This window comes from Acomys minous (assembly GCF_964271855.1).
Source record: "Acomys minous genome assembly, chromosome: 9".
Lineage (NCBI taxonomy): Eukaryota > Metazoa > Chordata > Mammalia > Rodentia > Muridae > Acomys > Acomys minous.
This window is the reverse complement of record NC_140490.1, coordinates 38,893,393-38,912,705: the sequence shown is the minus strand read 5'-3', so window position 1 is coordinate 38,912,705 and position 19,313 is coordinate 38,893,393. Positions and strand designations below refer to the sequence as shown.

At 48.4% G+C, this 19,313-nt stretch overlaps 2 protein-coding genes across 12 annotated transcripts in view; one reads left to right on the top strand and one right to left on the bottom strand.

The window, feature by feature from the left end:
* Nucleotides 1-18,491, top strand: part of SLC25A48 (solute carrier family 25 member 48) — a 138,379-nt gene extending 119,888 nt beyond the window's left edge. For 5 of the 11 annotated variants that reach the window (XM_084796901.1, XM_084796906.1, XM_084796902.1 and 2 more), the window contains one exon: nucleotides 6,272-7,809. In XM_084796901.1, coding sequence (XP_084653027.1) covers nucleotides 6,272-6,532 — 261 coding nt within the window. In that variant the 3' untranslated portion in view covers nucleotides 6,533-7,809. Of the gene's footprint in view, nucleotides 1-4,446; nucleotides 4,577-6,271; nucleotides 8,099-8,144; nucleotides 11,831-18,168 lie in introns of those variants that run through there. The other 6 variants (XM_084796904.1, XM_084796903.1, XM_084796898.1 and 3 more) reach the window with 6 other exon arrangements.
* Nucleotides 11,827-13,648, bottom strand: IL9 (interleukin 9; the record flags this gene model as incomplete). The annotated part of the gene is made up of 5 exons (XM_084795321.1): nucleotides 11,827-11,947; nucleotides 12,453-12,584; nucleotides 13,284-13,316; nucleotides 13,396-13,431; nucleotides 13,535-13,648. The coding sequence occupies 5 exons, from the start codon at nucleotides 13,646-13,648 to the stop codon at nucleotides 11,834-11,836; spliced, it is 429 nt and encodes a 142-aa protein (XP_084651447.1). The 3' UTR covers nucleotides 11,827-11,833.
* Nucleotides 18,492-19,313: the final 822 nt, after the last annotated feature.

Here is a 19,313-nt window from a genome sequence, read left to right as displayed (position 1 = left end):
TTGCTCTGTCTTCTTGATGAACTGTTCCCTTCCTTCATATATAGTGACCTTCTTATCTCTTCCAATTTTGGTTTGACGTCTACTTTATCAGATATCAAAATAGCTATGCCAGCTTGTTTTTATCTTCCAGCCTCCGGATAGGTTGTCTTTCACCCTTAGACTTTGGGTGTGCACAAGTGGGGGTGTGTTTCTTGCAGACAGTGACATCTGGGTTGATCTTTTAGTCCAGTCAGTCAGTCTGAGTCTCTCTTGTGCTGAGTTGGTGGCCTTTACGTTGAAGGCTAACAGTGAGAGGGGTTTACTAATTCCTGCCCTGACTGTTGTTATTTTTCTCACTGCTTGGGTTACCATTGGTTCTCTTCTGTCTCTCCCATCAGTAACGGGGATTTGCTGGCTTGCTATGTTGAACATGTGGATTCTTTCCTAGTTTTCCTTTCTTCATCTGTTCCTTTCATTACCAAGACTGTCTTGTATCCTTCTCTGTGTGCAGGGGTCCTGTGCATGTCTTCTTCTGTGCTGCAGCAGCGGTCTGCCAGCACTGGACATTACAGTCTCCTGCATGAATGTGAGGGGCAGTTGAACTTCTGATCTCTTGTCTTCCCTACATCTTATATTGTTACTTACCCTGTGTTGGACAAGTGTCCCTTGTTTGCCAGAGCTGTATTTAATATATATATATATATATATATATATATATATATATATTTTTTTTTTTTTTTTTTTTTTTTTAATTTGTGCACCAGAGGCCTCTGCTGGCCATATTTAGCTTTGCAGTCTGTGGACTGGGCAGGTTGTCTCAGTCTTTTAAAATTCCCCAAACTGTACCCCCTGGAGTGGCTAATAGTCTGTATAGAGCAGTGGTTTTCAACCTGTGGGTCGTGACCCCCCCTTGGGTATTGACATACCCTTTTACAGGGTCACATCTCAGATATCCTGCACATCAGATGTTTACATTACAATTCATAATAGTAACAAAATTACAGTTATGTATGAAGTAGTGATGAAATAATTTAAAGTTGGGATGACCACAGCATAAGGAATTGTATTAAAGGGTCGCAGCATCAGGAAAGTTAAGAACCCCCGAGCTAGGCTCTCTCACCCGCATGTGTTGGCAGTGTCCTAAGCAATCTCGGCACTGAGAGCCGAGCAGGTAGAGAACCTGACTTTGAATTTTCGAGGCCTCTGGGTATTAATCACCTGCTGTATACCAATACAGCTGTGGGCCAGGTATACAGAAGGTGCTTCTAATGCAGACAGGCAACTCTGAAAACTGAGCCTGCATGTGAAGGCTGTTATTAGCTAAGATCTGTTTCTGCCACCAAGGGCTTTTTCACTTCCCTGTTTGAGCCCAAGCTCCTGTTACCTGTGCCCTTCTGATGTGCTGACTTGAGCTCTCAGCTCACCATAACTACCTCCCTGTCCTTTCCTAATTCTGAGACTAAGACAGAACAACAAACTGAGGCTCCCTGGTCTGTGGATGCCCCTGTATCTTAGGTCCCAGGGCTAGCTCAGCAATTTTTTTTCTGTAGTTATGTGTGCATGTGGGGTTGGGGAGATATATGTGCACATTTTTAAAAAGGATTTATTTATTTATTTATTTATTTATTATGTATACAGTGTTCTGCCTGCATGTATGCCAGCATGCTAGAAGTGGGCATCAGATCCCAGTATAGATAGTTGTGAGCTACCATGCCATTGCTGGGAATTGAACTCAGGACCTCTGGAAGAGTAGACAGTGCTCTTACCTGCTGATCCATCTCTCCAGCACTGACACATGCACATTTGAGGGCAAGTACCGTTGGGGTCTAGGAGAGGCTTACCTGATAGCCTGGAGCTGAAGTTACAGGCAGTTGTGAACCATTCGGCATGGGTGCTGGGAGTTGAACTCTGGTCCTCTGAAAGAGCAGCGAGTGTTCTTACCCGCCGAGCCAGCTCAGCCCAGGTATTCCTCTCGTGTCAATTATTCCTTCCATTACCGAGACTCTTGTGTATCCTCCTCTGCGTGCAGTGGTCCTGTGCATGCCTTCTGTTGTGCTGCATCAGTGGTCTGCCAGCACTGCACAGTACACCTTCGCGTGGAAGGGGAACTCAGTAATAACTAGAGCTCAGAAAGCACTCCTGACACTGGCGACAGGTTGGTCTTCATAACTCAAGGGTTGCTGCGACAGGGGAAACCCAGAAGCCCATGGTTTAGGAACCCACCACCACACAGCACCTGGGGCTTTGGTCCTATTCTCTGTCTGCTCTGAGAAGGTTGTCTTGGGCTGTGTAGCTATGGCTCCTGAACTGGGGAGGCTGGAGTTGAGCCTTGGTGGTGTGATGAGGTCAGCTCTGGGCTGGAGAGCAGAGTGTGTGGTAGTCAAGCTTCCTGAGTGGCCAGGGTCGATTGCCTGGTGGTCCTGTCCTTTACAGGTATGAAGTCCTAATGCTGCCATATTTTTCAGACAATAAGATGCACCTGACCCTAAGGCGCACTTAGTTTTTAGGGCAGTAAAACAAGAAAACCAGTAATCGGCCCATAAAGCATACCCTAACTTCGTGCCCCCCCACACCCCTCCCCCACAGCTACTACTGCCAAGACTTCCCCAGCACAGGGTAGTCTTCTGTCATTCATCCACTTTTCATCCTTCAGGGACTCATTTGACAAGTAATTATAGGAGCTCTCCTCAGAGCCAGGTACCCGTGAGTGCTGAAACCAGGGGAACCACCACACAGACTGTGCTCTTCGCCCTGTCAGGGACTACTGAGTTCTGGGCCGTGGGGAACTGTTCGGGCATTCTGAGATTGGGAAGGTCACTCTGGGGTGGCCTTGGTTGGATGGACGGAGGCTGCGAACAGGTCTGGAGAGCATCCAAAGAGAGGGGACCAGAGATGACCCTGGGAGACAGATGGGACAGGCAGCCAGAGAGAATATAAGGCTGGGGCAGGAGGGCCATCACAGGCCAGGGAGGAGTGTAGACATGTCCCAGGTAGTAGGGAGCCATGGAGGCTTTGTGAGGAGCGTCTTGGCCCCTAAGTCCTGAGTGTTGTTTTCTGAGGCTGTGCTCTAGGCTGGGCCTACCTGGCTCTGCCTCGGAGCAGAGTCAAGCCAAGGTTACAGGCAGTCTGGGCACCCAGCATGGAATTTTCCTGCTTGGAGCTGGATTCAGTCTTGCTATTACTCAGTCACTCTGGGTGAGCCTGAGGAATTCCAATATGGTTAGGCATCGGAAAGGAGTGCTGAGTGTGGTGGCTCCAGCACTTTGTCCATGGGCTCCTCTCCTAGGCCAACCTGAGTCCTGTTGTGGCTGCCAGTGGCCCCTGCAACTGGACACAGGCAAAGGCTGGCTGCCTCTTTCTGAAAATGGCCCACTCCGTGCCTTAAACTTTGAAATGATTTCGTGTGGGAGAAGGTTCGGTTCCTGTCCTGACAGCAATCCGGTCATGCTTGGGAAAGGGCTTACCTCTTGATGGCAAAGTTTCCTGAGAACACCTGGCGGGGAGGGCAGCTTCCTAGGCCCCTTTCTGTTCCCACCACTGTTTGGTAAAATTGCTGTTGATTGCTCTGGAGTGAGCCTATCACATCTACGAGATTATAGGTTGCCCATGTCTCATTGTGTCCACCTGGTACCAAGCAGAAAGATGTGGGGCGTGAGGAGCTCATGGGAGGCATGTCATAGCATTGCCTAGGAATTGAAGACAGAACACAGGTGACAGGTCACCGCGGAGGTGGAGGTTAGCAGCTTCTCGATTCAGACCGTGTTACCTCAGCTCCCACAGGTGATGCATACTCACTGGGTGCCCACTGGTTCAGCGGGCACTAGGAAAAACTTGAAGAATCATTGTCTGGGTTATTCCCTGGAACTCCCTTTAGCAGCCCAACATTGCCCCTATAATTGGAGATGTTGTCACCCACCCAGGTTGTGACTATATCCTTGCTTGTGGTCTTAAGCATTGTACTGGATCTGTCTTCTACCACGTTGGGGATGGTGTAGGACACACAGCACTTAACACTGTCACTGAGTGTGGCTGGATGCTTTATATGGAGATTCCAGAACACGGAGAGTGGCAGTGTGGAGGGTGGGTGGGGAGGAAGGGGGAGGGAAGGAAGGAGAGAGAGAGAGAGAGAGAGAGAGAGAGAGAGAGAGAGAGAGAGAGAGAGAGAGAAACAGAGAAAATAAACATAATTGCTTAGAACCATACCAGCAAAGAACTGCTCAGATCTGGGCTTGCCGAAGCCCTCAGTAGATGCACTACAGAGCCCGTATAGGCAAGCGCCATCACAGATGTCATGGGACATGCCAGAGGCTTCCCACATATAGAGCTTTTGGGCTCTGCTCTGGCCAGGGCTGGGCAACACTGCAGGCACAGTCATTCCAGTACCCTGAGAAGCAGTGCTGCTGAGACCGTGTGTTGGCCCTGCAGAGGGTTAACCTCGGATAACTGACCCCCAACTCCCGCACAAAGGTATTTTTCAGGGGTATCACTGTGAACGCTGTGCGTGGATTCCCCATGAGTGCAGCCATGTTCCTCGGGTACGAGCTCTCACTGAAGGCACTCCGTGGTGACCACACTATGACAGGCACATAAGCATCAGGTCAGTGTGCTTTCTCCCTAGCCAAGGTTGACGCTCGGACTCTGTTCTTCCTCACGAGACTGTCACGCGCTTCTGAAATGTCCCCTCTGTCCTCTGGGCTAAGTCTAGCAGCAGCGAGGCTTGCCTTCTCACCATCGTGTTGCGGTTCTGAAGCAGCCATGGTGGGCAGTGGTGCGCTGGGTCTCCATTGACTGAGATGGGCACAGATTTCCATCTCACAGCCAGTTCTCCTGCCTTCTTCCCCATTCGCAGCTTTCATGGTCCTTGGAGAGAAGCGCTTTTAGCTTCTTCCTTAAATGTAGTGATCCGTGCTCTGAGGACACCGACTCCAGTGGCCATCCCATGCCTACACAGGGCCATTTCCCCGCTTCCTACTGAGCTTAACACACTCCTTGCAAAGCTCCAGGGGACAGGCTGTTCCTTGCCTCTCACAGTCCGAGTCCTCAGCTTTTCCTTTCTCATTGTGAGGAAGGATTAGTGTAGCACTGTGCATCTAATGTCTTGCTCAAATGCCCTCAGCAGCTTTCTGCTTCATTCTGTGGGGGGAGTCAGTTCCTGAGGCCACTTCCTGCTCCAGCCCGGCCCCCACCCTGAACACCTTTCTCCTCTCCCACCCACGTCCCCTTCTCCTGGGAGTCTGTGTTTCTTCTGTGCCTTGAGCCAACTCCCTCTAGGTTTTGGTGTTGCTGCCTCTTTGACCTCCAGCTCTAGTTGTAAGTCTCCTCTTTCAGGATGGCAGCTTCGTTTCTTAGCTGAGATGTTGCCTGCCTACTGCAGACTCCCTAGCTGCCTGCTGTCCCATTCATTCTTCCCAGTGGAGGGTCTATGTACCCTCAACCCCCCCCCCCCGCTAACCTCCCTCCCCTCAACTCTTCTACCCCTCCCCTCATACACAGCAGCTCTCCTCCCTCCTTCCTTTCTCTGATGGCTGCCCAGCACTTTCCCTGGCCACTATGCCTCCCTCCCTCCTGTTGCTGCTCCTCCCTTCACACAAACTTGTCCCTTGCCAAGCTCAGAAGATGCAGGGGTCAATCCCTGGACTTTCTCATCAACGAGAAGCCGTTTCCCTCCTTCTCTATGAATGCCCATTCTCCCAAGGAGGATGACCACCATCAGGGGAGCCTAGCAGCCCAGCTACTGCCCTCCAACCCCATGCTGCGAGGGATGCTGGGAAGGAAGCACAGTGTGCCAGGTCCTAGATGCAGGCAGGCAGAGAGGGCCATCCATTGGGCTGACCATGGAGAACCTATAACTTGGCTGTAAATAGACCCGTGCAGCCCTTTACTAGAATCCTGACACAGCTTCTCTGTTTTTTTACTCCCTTTATATAAAGTGAAAAGGGGCGGTAAGTCAATTCACATAATTAAAGCTCTCGGTACAGCCTGTTGTATTTGGATCATGTTCAGGACAAAGCAGGGCAGGCAGGGACATAGTTCCATTCCTAACACTGTGCTGCTTAGGATGTAACCTGCATCCATCACCTGCCCTCTCCTTTTTGGTTTTTGAGACAGGGTTCCTCTGTGTAGCCTTGACTAGCCTGGACTCCTCGAACTCACAGCGATCAACCTACCTCGGCCTCCTAAGTGCTGGGATTAAAAGTATGCACCACCACCACATGGCTCCATCCATCCCCTTTAACAGGGAAAAATTATTTTAAAAAATCCTATAACAAATCAATGCATTTTTATATTGTAGGAAAATATAGAAACTGCAGAAAGCAGAGCAAGAATTTCTGCAGTCACCATAAGGTCCAGCCGTGGCCTTAGGCCAGAGCCAACTTTGCACAGAGCAGCTGCCTTCCTGCCTAACCTGCCCCACGTGGTTACAAAATGGCTTCCAAGCCAAACCAAGACCTCAGATCCCAGAGTGACTGGGCAATTGTCCGAGTTGTCATACTATGCCACTCTTGGCCACCCTGAGGACTGGCTCTTTAAGGAGACCAGAGGAAGTCTCTAGAGAGCCAAGTCATGACTGTCCTAGATTCGGCATTTGAGAGCAGTAGCTGAGCCAGCTGGAAGCTTTTCTTTCTGAATGTCCCCTCCCCTGCAAAGGGCTTGGAAACCTGTCTCCTTAGAAAAAAGCCTCTAAGGGTGGCAGTGGAGATAGGGGGTAGGAAGAGGCTCCCCCAAGTGGGAATGAGTGGTCCCCAGCACCTTTGTCTGGAACAGACTCCACTCCAAGTGTTTGCCACCCTGTTCCAACCGGGAGCCACGAACTCCAGGTCCTCTGGCGAGCCTGGGCTTCCACTTGCAAAGGTTTGGAGCAGGCCACACAGGAACTCTCTGAAGATGTGCATAGCAGTGCCTCCCTCCTCATCTAGTCCCAGGAATGGAGGAGACAGTGGGTCTCAGATGACCCTGGAATGCTGCAGACCCTAAGAAGTAGTGGGATGGGGCCTGTCTCCAGAGTCCCAAGCACAGGGTCAATAAAAATTGCTTCCAAATATAGGCACGGGATAGCAGGCACAGTTCCCCAGAGTCACAGGGTGACTGCACTTTCCTTCTCATCCGGCCTTAGCTGTTTCCTTCCAGACTCCTCGTGACCCAGATGGGAGGCTCAGTGAGAACTCTGTGGGGTCCTTGTTTTATTGTGGGATAGTTTGAGAAAGAAGGTCCCAGCCCGCCGTAAGCAGTTCTTAGGTTTGCTCGGGAGTCCTCCTGTGTCGTCAGTCTCCGCCCTTTCAGGATCTGGGTGCCAGAGGCCTTCCAGAACAGTGCCGGCCTATGTCCTACCCTGGCATTTGTTCTTCAGACCCAGGAGCCTACGTTCTGTCTGCCCGGAGCTTCCTACCCAAAGAAAGGAGACATTTTCTTCCTGAGCCACCTTGTTTTGAACATTTAGAAACAATCCCAGACAGCGGTGCTGACTGACTGCAGCGTGCTGGTGATTGCTACCCGTCTCTGTAGCACAAAAGCCGTCTCCATGTGCGTTGTCTGAGCCTAGATCCTCCTGGCCACAACTCAGAAGAGGGCTCTCTACAGTCCCTCTCACCTCCCAGGCCTCATCCCACTGCAGGCTGGTGCTGACGGAACCTGTAGAACCAGCACTGGAGAGAGAGGGACAAGCCAGCTGTCCCTGTTCTGTGCCAGGTGGGCCACAGCCAGCATATTGAGCTTGGACTGACTGCCTTTGGGATTGCAGACTGTCTCTCCAGTCCGGGTGCTGGAAGGAAGCGGCAGACCATGGATCGATCAGGCAGCCGCCAAGCCATCTCTTTCAGCTCTGGATGTGAACCTGGGAAGAGCAGGCAAACCATTCCGGTCCCATGGATGATGGAAATCCAGTGTAGACTTGTACTTCATCCCTCCCTCCCTCGCCCCCATCCTTGAGGTGGGAAAGGAGGGCACAGTGTCTGGAAAGCAACACATAGGAGAGAAAAATCTAGATTCTCTCATAGGCCCAAGCAGTGTCACATATTAGTGTTGTGAGTGGCAGGTGGCAGTCTGAGCTTGCGGAGGGTGGGTATTCTCTGGTCCTGACTTTTACATGGAAACCATAATAAAATACACGCTCTGCTTCCCAGTGTGATTTTATGCTTCTGTTTTTATCTCCTTTGGGTACCACATAGGAGACAGTGTTGCTAATATGTGGCACCTGTTTGTGATGTCACTTCCAATTCTGTGCCCTCAGCAGCCACTCCTACTCCACCACAGAACGTCTCTCAGCACACTCCTGAACATGACTTCAGAATCCTGCCCGGAACTGTCACCTGGGAAGCCACCACCAGCCATGCAGAAATGCAGTCTAACGTGATCGCAAATCCCAGAGAGGGAGCTGTCTTCACAGCCCTGCTAAAAACAAACCTTTAAGGATGTTCCTTGGTTTGCCCCATCCCATCCCACCTGTGTGCAATCTGGACCTAGCACCTAAAAATCACTGCTGCCCCCTAGAGGCCAACATGATTGTTCTCCGCAGAAGCTCCCTCAGGCTGCTTTTTTCCATTTCCACCTTCCACAGCTCTTAGAGCTCACTCAGTTCCCTGGGTAGCTCTCAGCCCACGGCTGTAAGGGCCCTCATCACTTATCGGAACACCTGCCACGTGCAGCCACTGTCTCAAGGATTGGGAACAGAGGAGCTCCAGAAGAGCTTTCATGCCAGGGTATCAGACCCTTTAGCAGGAAGAGGCCAGCTTCATCCCCATCTCAGCATCACCTGCAGGTACTGAGGAGGCTGGCGAGGTAATGCTACTGGCATGGCAGAGAATGCCGAGGTGGACCCAGAGTGCCTCTTCCATTGCATCCCAGGACGTGTCAGGTAGGCACGCCCTACCTTGGCTGCACAGTTGGGTTGGAAGGACGGTATATTCAGAGGCCAGGAAGAGTCTCCCGCTGTGCACACCTTAGAAAACCACATGAACGTATAAGAAAATGAGAGTGGAGAGGAAGGTGGTATCTTAGAGTCATGTGAAAGTAGTGTGGGCCTTGTGGGTCATCTTGAGGACAAGAAACACCATCCCTCAAAAGCGTCTTTAGTTTGTATACCATAGAATTGCCACTTGATGGCAGCAGAGGTCAACCAAACCCCTTGGGGGGGGCAGTCTACTAGCTTGTGGCCTTAGGTGGCAGAGCGTGGGTCCTTGACACTTCCCTTCTTGTCTCTTGGCTTTCCTTGTCCCTGGGTGTTGTCCTTTCCTTGGATTCCAGCCTCAGTGGCTGTCTGCAAAATCTCCACATTCTGCTTGCTCATGCCTCAGTCTTCGTCTCCGGTTCTGGGCTGTTTAGTGTTTGTTGGGAGGTTGACAAAGGATGGATGCATCTGTGTTCCTTGGGCCTGGTCTGCAGGAAGCCCTGAGAGCCATAGCTGCTGCTTTGTGCCTTCAAGTGAACAGCTCATAAGGACACTTGGAGTGGGGTAGATGCAAAACACTGAATGGATCTTTGCATACCCAGGACATATGGTAGATTCTAACTCCCAGAATCCTCTCTGCATGTGATCCAGCAGCAAAGTCCAGGGATCCTGACAAGCGGAGAAGCACGGCTTCCGACCTCTGGCTGAGCATGGAGAGGACCTACTAGATTCAGTTCCCCTGAGCGTGGAAGGGGCCTACTGGGTTCCGCTCCCGGAGTTTTAATGATTGTCCTACCTTCCTGCCTTAGTATTTCACAGCCCCACGGCATCTCACTGTCACACTGAGCTGGCACCTACATGCTTATCACAGCTCTTGAGTCATCAAACCTTGCCCTCAGATGTTCAGGACGCAGGTGCAACTTGATTCATTTGTTTTCTACCTAAATTTCGGTGTTGCTCCCCTCCCCACACTGGGCCTCACTTCTTCTCCTACCAAGCCTCCAGTCTATGCAGTAGCTGCAGGGGGGGTGTGGTCATGGTGGGGGAGTGATTTTGCCACTTCTGAGGAAAATTTGGGAATTCTAAATGAAATGTTCAACTCAAGATGGTCCCCTTCTTCCTCTGGAGGTGACTTTGAATTCCGAGGCTGCGATACAGAGAGCTTCTCCAGGGAGTCCCCGTTTTATCCTCTGGGTTCCTGGAAGCAATTTTCCTGGGACTTAGCCACCTGCACAGGGCAGCAGGCTTATCCATTTGAACAATGTGCTTCTGGGCTTCAGTCTTATCTATACAACGAGGTTACCCTACACAACTGTCAGTGACTATCTCATGGGGTCAGCGTGAGGGTCCAACTCACTAGCCTACAAGCCACACATAGTAACAGTACTGCCTGGTGCCCAGCAAACACAGAATAAATGCCACAGTTTCTCCTTCTTTCTCCAAGGTGTGTCTTAATAGTGTTTTGCCCACCTCACTCCAGACAAACCCTCCTCACCCCAGGCGAGCCATCCTCAGACTTTGTCTGCAGGAGTGAATCTCGTCTTACATGACTTGACAGACAAGGCTAGGGAAAGCACCAAGCTGGCAGGTGGTTTTGATGTGGCAATGAGCTTCAGTTCGGATTGCTTGGTCCCGCCCCTCCAGCAGCAGCTTATGTTGCGGCGTTGCATTGTCAGGTTCTGTGAGACCATGCCAGCCACCGCATCCACCCCTGCCTTGCCATCCTGAGTGAGTAACAGTCAACAAACCACAATGAGTAATCTGACTCAGAAATCCCAGGAGCAGGGGAAACCACCTGGGTTACTGTGCTGGTCAGGAAAGGAGCTGAAGAAGCCTCTGTTCCTCCTGGAGATGACCCAGAACCAGACGGCATGTAACTGAGCCCCAAGCCGGAGCAAAGCGGTTTTTCTCATAAGGCTCCCCAATCCGTTATCACCACCCCCAAACCCAAACAGCTCAGCCAACTCAAGGTTGTTGTGACTCGCTTGGCTATAAGCCTTGACCTGTCCCGTGTGAATGTCCTTCGGTTCCGCTGCAGAATATTGATGCGTTTAATTACAGAATTTTGCCCCGGATCCTGCTATGGGTGTTATGTAACACGTAGCGCATGAATTGTGCATTAACTTTTAAAAGGGCTAAAGAGCTTGAAATCTGAACCCTGCCTGACCCTTGCTTTCTGGACAGGTGGGTGTGCACTAGGGCAGTGGTGAACCCATTTAACCCCTAGGTCAAATGATCGGAGGAAGCAGTCTAGAAATATTATGTAGAACAACAGAATGAGGCAGGCAGAGTGACAGGTTGGCAAGGAGAACCAGCTGGAAGTGGCTCTCTGCTCTACGTTTTCACCAGCTGAGGGATCTTGCGAACCCCTCCAACCTAGAAAGCTTTGACTTTCATGCTTATGAAAAAGGAATACTAGAGTTTACTTCCACCAACCCTGAGCCACGAAAGGAGGCTCTGTCTCCGGGTACAATTAGAAACAATGCCAATATTAAATGCTCAATCTAATGGCTATTGTAAATATGTGTCACTTCCTCGGCCTCCCCTGTGTGTCCCATTTGAGTGGTAAGTTTGGAAGGGATGGGGAAAGGTATCTTGGTTTGGGGACTCCACAGGCCGGAGCAGCTATGTTCTGTGTAGCTGCTCACCCACAGACCAGCCAGGCTCTGTGCTCAGGCTCTGTGCTCAGGCTCATGAATCCGTTTATCACCAAGTATTTGCTCCATTCTACCGATGACAAAGTTGGGAGCTTTATTTGTTCTGAGCACCAGGAATGAATAAGCCGTGAGAAAGCTCCTGGAGACACAGCTTGTATTCTCCCTCCCCCTGGATCTTTATTCCGAAACCGAATGGGAAACAGAGGAACACAACCGGTTTTGATCTAGAGTAGCTGGGTTTATTTCTTCATCGGAACAATTAAAGAGGAAAAGGCTTTATAAATGCAATAAATAGAATAAATAATATCCATCTTCATGTTCGACTTTTCTGCATCTCCGTCTTCTGGAATGTTTTCAGGAGACTCTTCAGGAATGACAGAGTGTTGCCTGCTGTTGTCTGGTTGCATGGCTTTTCGCAGGAAAAACCCTGCAGAGAGGGAAGTGGGTAAGAAGAAGTGAGCAACTGCAGCAGTGTGCACCTGGCAGCCCCAGGGTGCCTTAAACATGGGGGAGCAGTTGATGGACAGGGAGAGAGGAGTGGAATGTGAGGAGAATAAGAAGGGCGATCCTGGGCTAGCTAGACTGCATAGGAGTTGATTGGGGGGGGTGTGGTCAGGATTCCAGGTCTACACACACATATACACACACACACACACACACAAAAGTATCAGCAGTTTCCATTTAACTGGGGGGAACATGGACTCCACAGCAGATCCCACTTCGATGATCTTGTTTCTGGTTCAATTTCTTACCTTCCCCCTTCCAACCGGGACTACCCACGCTGACTTTACCATCCTCTCTCCTTTGCTGGGGGACGAGCACATGAGGTGGCTCTCAAGTTTCTGTGCTACAGGCTCTGACCCAGAGGCCTTACTCCTTTGGGGACAGCATCCACTCAGAAATCAGCTGTCACATGCAGACGCAAAACTCACCGGGCACTTGTTGTTCCTCAGAACGTCGACTGTCCTTTTCACTTGGAAGAAAAAAACTGAGAACTGTGTTTTCTGTGTGACGTTGGTCACCTGTGCCAGGCCTTCCTGGAAGCACGGTGTGGCACAATCATCCTGGTAAATAACAAGGTCTTATGAAAAGGATTTATAAGAACCGTTTAGGATGCTTTGAGAAAGAAATCACCAAGAGAATTTTAAAGAGCCACTTAATTTAACCAGTGCCACCCAAATTCGTGCTATGGTTTTTTTGGATTTGTCCCTGCCACTCTAGGATATAATCTTAAAGTAATTCAAGGTGGTGGTGGTGGGAGGGGGTCATTCCTCCAGTGACAGGAAATGTGGGCCCCGATGTCCCAGGAAAGCCAATGCTGCCTCTGCCATGCACCTGGTGGCCCTGTCCAGATCCAGGGGCTGTGAGTTTGAAAGTATTGAGAAAGGCAAAGCAATTTCTCACACCTGCTGGTGCGACACACCATTGCACAGGGCTCAATGTTTCAATAAGCTACAATCCTGTATCAAGAAGACCCAAGGTAGGCAGACCGTTCCCTAGCCACAGAGGCCAAAGGATGAGGCTTCTGATCTCCTCAGGGTCCCAAGCTCAGCTCTCCCCCAGGTCCAGCTTAAAGCGTGAGCCCTGCAAATGGCTACAGGTCTGGGTAACTGCTCCCTCATTATATCCAGGAGTTATCCACACACCTTAAAGATAAAGTCTATACTATAACAGTTCCACTTAAACAATAATTTAGAATGTCAAGTAAATTGTGTTATTTTTCTTCAAAACAGTGTCCTGTGGTCCTTTTCGCCTATACTTACAGATGGGATGGGAGGACACAAGCAGCTGGTCGCCTGCAAGAGAGAAAACACAGTGTGAGCATCCTAGCTGTGAGCAGAGACACTTGGGAGGCTCTTAAGGTCATTTACTCACGTTGCTACTGCAGCTACATGTTGAGAGTGGGTCATCCTGTAGGCAAAGAGATGATAACCGTGGTGAGCAAAGTGCCCTTCGCCATCCCCCAGGCCATGGCTCACACAGTGCCAGCTCTCCCCAGCCCCAAAAAAACTACCTTGAGCTTCCCAATTAGGTAATTGGTGTTTAAAATCCCCCTCTTGATGTTGCATCCCTGGCCTAGCACAGAACCAAAGAGCAGGCCAAAGGCAAGGATGGATGCCACAAGCATCTTGTCGGGAGTCTGGAGCTCAGCCTACCAGCACCTTCCAGACCAGTCGTATTTAAAGCTCTTCAAACTGGGAAAAACCCCCACATCAAACTGATACCCAGTGCCCACTTTTTCTCTGTAAGTTGGGGCCAATTGATATTGAAAAAAAAAATCAGTCTGAGTCACTTGACAAAAGAGTGTCTTGTGCCAGGAAATACCATTCCTCAGAGAAGATGCTTTTCTAATACTGGTGTTCTGAAACACTAAAGGAAAAGTTAAAGATCACCCCCCACCCCCCCTTTAGAGGCAGGAATTCTGGTTGTGAGAATCAGAATGCTTTCCATGAAAGCCCAGGTCTGTGTTTTCCCCTCCACGTTGGTGGAAATGCTGAGGGACGGTTGTAGGTGGTGTAATGAAGGGGTCACATTGGGGATATTGGGGAAGATAAGGTACCCCTTCCACTCACTGGGGTTTTCCTCTGGCCATTGTAGCCTCAGTTTGCCATATTTGATTGCTAGTATCTCAATGTCTCAGGGTTTGGGACAGAAGCTCTACCTCGTATATGCACCTCTGAGAGGTCCTATTCTAGGTGAGTATATGAGGGGCTGTTCTCTATAAGCACAGGAAGCTGTAACTGTACTTGTTAGCACTGGCCTTAAGGAGCCTCAGGTTCTTTACAGACTATGTGTCTGGGTAACGTCAGGTTAAATATACAAAACAAAGCTCAGTCCTAAGACAGGGTACTGCCTAAAACAACAGGGCACAGCCTAGTACCTAGAGCACTTATGGCTATATCAGCCCCATCCTAGGTGTTTTATGTAAATTAAGCCACCAAATAAGATTGATACTAATTTGCCACCCTCATTCTCTACAGCTGTATACATCTGCAGGTGTATATGTACTGCCAGGTCCTCTGGTGTGGATTCCTTCATCACTACGTCCAGAACGCAGACTTTCTGTGAAGTACTGATGCAAATACTATAATTATCCTCAGGATTTCATACACGGGGAAACTGAGGCAGAGAGAATAATTTGCCCAAAGTCATACAACTAGAGATCAGTAGATTCTATACTGAAAATCCCAAGTCCAGGTTTTGGGGGTAGGGTGGTGGTGCAGAAATTGAACAGCCAGGCAAGCGTGCTACACCACCAGGCTACACCCTACTAGGCCCTGCCAGGCTTACCCCCTCCTCAGCTACCACACGCATCTTTAAACATCCTTTTTACAATTTATTTATTAAATATTATTCCTGTGGTATAAGTGTATGGAGGTCAAGAGACAGTTTGGGGCAGTCAGACCTCTCCCTCTGCCTTGTCTCTGAGGCAGGGAGGGACTCTATTGGTTTTGGTGTGTTGTGTGCTCTAGGCTAGCTGGCCTTCAAGTTTCTGTTCAGTTCTCCTGTCTCATCTCTTGTAGGAGTTTTGGAGTTGCAGATAAGTACCACTGCATCCCGCGTTTTCACGTGGGTTCTGGGAATTGAGCCTGGGTTGGCTGGCTTGTGGGCTGGTGTTTTTTTCCAGCTGAGCGGCCTTCACAGCCCTCGAGTGTAACTCTTAAGTGTTCTCCAGCTGCCCTGAGGGCTGCCCTGCCTGCCCTGCCCACCCCACCCGTACCCCAAAGTCTTTGTGGTCTGGTTCTCCTGGCCAGTCTCCATGAAGAGATACCTGGAAACTCAAACTCTGACTGAATGCTTGTCGACTGACCTCAAACATTAATTTGAAACATTTCTTTTAAATGGAAAAGTACACTGTTTAGAAACTGGGTTTCTGTGAGGTTTCAAGACAGTTATCCTCAGAGGTAAACTCAGGTAAGAGGCAGCCGTCAGATCAGCAGGCGTGAGGTCTCTCGGCCAGGCACATCGTCTCTAGTTGGCAGCAGGAGTAAACTAAACATTATGCGATGTGTGGTGAGGGTGGGCGACAATGTCGGCCTTTATTGAATTCCTTTTTTTTTCAGGAGAGAGGGGGCATTGTCAGAATTTGGCTGCACAGTGGGAAAGAGGGGCCATCTTTGATGTAAACAAGGTAGAGATGGCTTCTTACCAAGTTTCCCAAATCTCCCCACAGCTTAGTCCTATATGCCTGCCCCAAAGTACCTGATAGCTTCCTAGCCTATTGAAAACACCTGTGTCTCTAAGTCTAGATCTGCACCTTTTTCTGACAAGTCTCTGGAGAGTTCAGTGTGGCAATAAAGCCAGCGAAAGATCTGCTTTCCCCTCACAACTTCGATGAAGTGGGGGCCATGTGTCTCATTTTAATCCTGACTACTTATGTTGCCTAGAAAGTTCTGCCCTGACCCATGGTCTATGGGTTGCCTCTCTGCCACCACCTAAAAGAGATGATGCAAAGATGGCGTCCATACGTATGGGTGTGTTTCAGGCCGTCACCTAACTTTTACAGTAACAAGAAATCAGGAAGGAGGTACCATCCATTGAGTCCTTCCTTCCAGAAGGATAACACTATTTGACTTGGAATATGTTGTCCGGGAGTGACTACAGTTCCTCTGGGAAGTTTCTCACTGTGCACTGACTTCCTAACACTGACCCTCCTCAAAGCGTTGTTGCCGTTTCTTTCCAACTCTTCGCCCTTATCCTTGCTAAGCTCTACCTAGAATGTCCTTCGTCAGCTGTCCCATACCGGGCCTGCTCACATTCTCCAGGCTTTCCCTGACTGCAGTAACATTGCAGTTATATGTATCTATCTCTCCTTAAAGCTAATATATAATAATTATAATAATTGCATGTATTTGTTGGTCAGTGTGATGATATTTCAGTGCAGGTAAACAGCATGTCCTTATCAACCAAGACACTTCTATCACTTGTCTATGTTTGGAACCTTTTTATAATCAGACTTATTTATTTATTCTTTTAAAAAAATTTTTTATTATTAATTTATTCTTGTTACATCTCAATGGTTATCCCATCCCTTGTATCTTCCCATTCTTCCCTCCCTCCAATTTTCCCCTTATTCCCCTCCCCTATATGTGAGTGCTTTGTCTGCATGTGTGTGAGTTCACCACATGTATGCAATGCTCGTGGAGACCAAAGAGGGTATCAGATGTCCTGGAACTGGAGTTACAAATGGTCAAACCCAGGTCCTCTGCAAGAGCAGCCAGTGCTCTTAACACCGAGCCATCTCTTCATCCCTATTTTGGAACCTGAGTCCCTGTGCTTGAGTAGACTAGCATCTCCTTCTGACACACTATACCGGAACTCGCTCCTTCCATCTAACTGTGTCCTGGCACCTATTGTCCAAGGCCTTTTAATTCCTCTTTTCTCCCTTTTCTACTTTCCAGGAATTATACATATCCTATTACCCACATTTTCCTTTTCTGTCTGTCATAGACTTGGAGGTTGGTCCTACACCTGAGTGTTGTAATAGTGCGGCTCCCTGCCTGTAGATGCTTTTAGCCATTCCCTTTGGATAGACCCTGGAGTAGGATTACGGGATTCTTTGGGTTTCCACTTTTTTTTTTCCAAATGTTGACACTAAGATGTCTATAGTGATGTACATTCCCCCAGCAGTGCCCACACTCTTGCCAGGTAACATTTACTATTTTTTATAATAGCAATTTTGGATGAGATGCGATATCAAATAAAAGTAATCAAAGATATATAAATAAGAGAAGAAATCAAGTTACCTGGTTGAAAATGACATGATATATAGATTTAAAAAATCAAAACTCCACCAAATGACACAAACAAAGGAATCCTTCATAATCCAACATAAAAGTCAGTCATATTTTGTACAGTAATAATGAACTTTCTCAGAATATATGAGAGGCATTCTATCTATTCACAAAAGCAGCAAAACCATAGTCAAAGAAGACAAGATAAATGCCTTGGAATAAGCCAGGTATGGGAGTGCAAGTCCATAGTCCCAGCTACACAGGACGCTGAGGCAGCAAGATGGCTCAGACCATTCAGGTCCTGCAACAAACAACGCCCAAAAGCCCAGACAGAAAATCAACCAAAGAAGTAACAACAAGCCCTGTAGTAAAAATCACAAAACACTGATAAAAGAAACGGAAGATGGTATGTGTGCACACAAAGGAAACATCATGTATGCTTGTGGACTGGGACAATTAATGTATTTAAAATGTCTATACTACCCCAAGTAGTTTATAGATTTAATGCAATTTCCACCCAAATATCAATAGCATCCTTAGGGGGAAAAAACAATTCTAAATTCATCAAGTGCTCAGCAATTGCTAAGTGACTGATAAATTTGCTCTTGCTAGCTCATTATATATATTATTTATATGTATATATAATATATGTTATTTAGGAATAACCAACACATAATCCCAGCAGATGACTATTTAATGTTTTAAAAGCTGAACATGGAAGCATTTGAGGAGCGAGTAGGTGATGGACAGAGCCAACATTGAGTTCTGAGCCCCTGGTGCAGGCCTTGTTCGAATAGTGGCCACACAGGGAAGGGCTGTGGGGCAGGGCCTCCCGTTATGTAAAGTGGAGGATAGGTGGCTATTTTTTTGTGTTTTTTTTAATCTTTCATTTCTGTCCCCCACACACCCTCAGTTGTGACAGAGCAGCAGAATCAGGACCACGAGGGGAGCCCTGCACTTGAACACACCATCGCAACAGCCGTGCTGGCCAAGCTGTGTGCAGCTTCGGAAGCTTGGCTTCTAGGATTTTCTCAGCATCAGAATGCAAGTATGCAAATGGAGGAAATGCGCCTAACTCCAAAATGACTCACTGACATTAACTACAAGGGAGGTTGGGGAGCAGACTGCAGGCCAAGATCGAGCACAGATAACATCTTTCGAAATAAGTGACAGGAGACAATAATCAGCCATTTATTTTGTTCCAAAGATAAAACTTAACATACATGTGATTAAAAAGGCTTGCGTGTCATGGATTATTTCTACAACAAAAAAATTGGCTATTTGTTCTAGGAAGCCACAACACAAAATGACCCCAAAATTTTTTTTTTAAAAAAATAAGTTTCCAAGCTAAAAAAAAGCACAACAAAAAAACAAAAAAACCAAAAAACCATTCCACATTTTACTCTAAACAGTAAAGAGATAAGTAGTTCCCAGAATCTTCCAGCACTAATTTCTTTGTGAAATAGTAATTCTTAGATCAATATTTCTCACCAGCTGTATGGGGTAAGCCCCATCTGGATGCGATTTTCCCCAAAGGAGGAGGCGTTTTAACTGGACACCATGGGCCGTTCCCCAGACTCTGTCCTAAGCCACTTCTTTCTGACTTACCTGACTTCCCTGCTTCCCTGCCATTCCTCCCCAGGGTCCATTCCTGTCTTCCTCACTCTCGCCCACTGCCTAACAGCAGCCCAGCCTATCTTTGTAAATTGAGCTCTCACATCCTGCCAGGAGAGCTATCACTGCTTGAAACTTGTCCTTGTCTGTCAGTGCAGGGACCACCCCCACCCTCCCCTTTGCTGTGGTTGATATAGTGATGTCCATGTGGGTCAGGAGAGCTGATGATTCTTTTGGCCGTGTTGGAAATCTTAGACTCAGTTACATCTTCATATTAGGTGTCCTTCTGTATTTGTTCACACTGGGCACTGGGCTCTCAACCTTTTTTTTTTTTTAAAACTCCATTTTTAAATGGGAGAACAGATATGTTTATGTGGAAGTAGCTACTGAGGTGCAAAGAGGTGCGTCTTAGTCACAGAATCAGCAGGTTGAATTGCTTGTAGC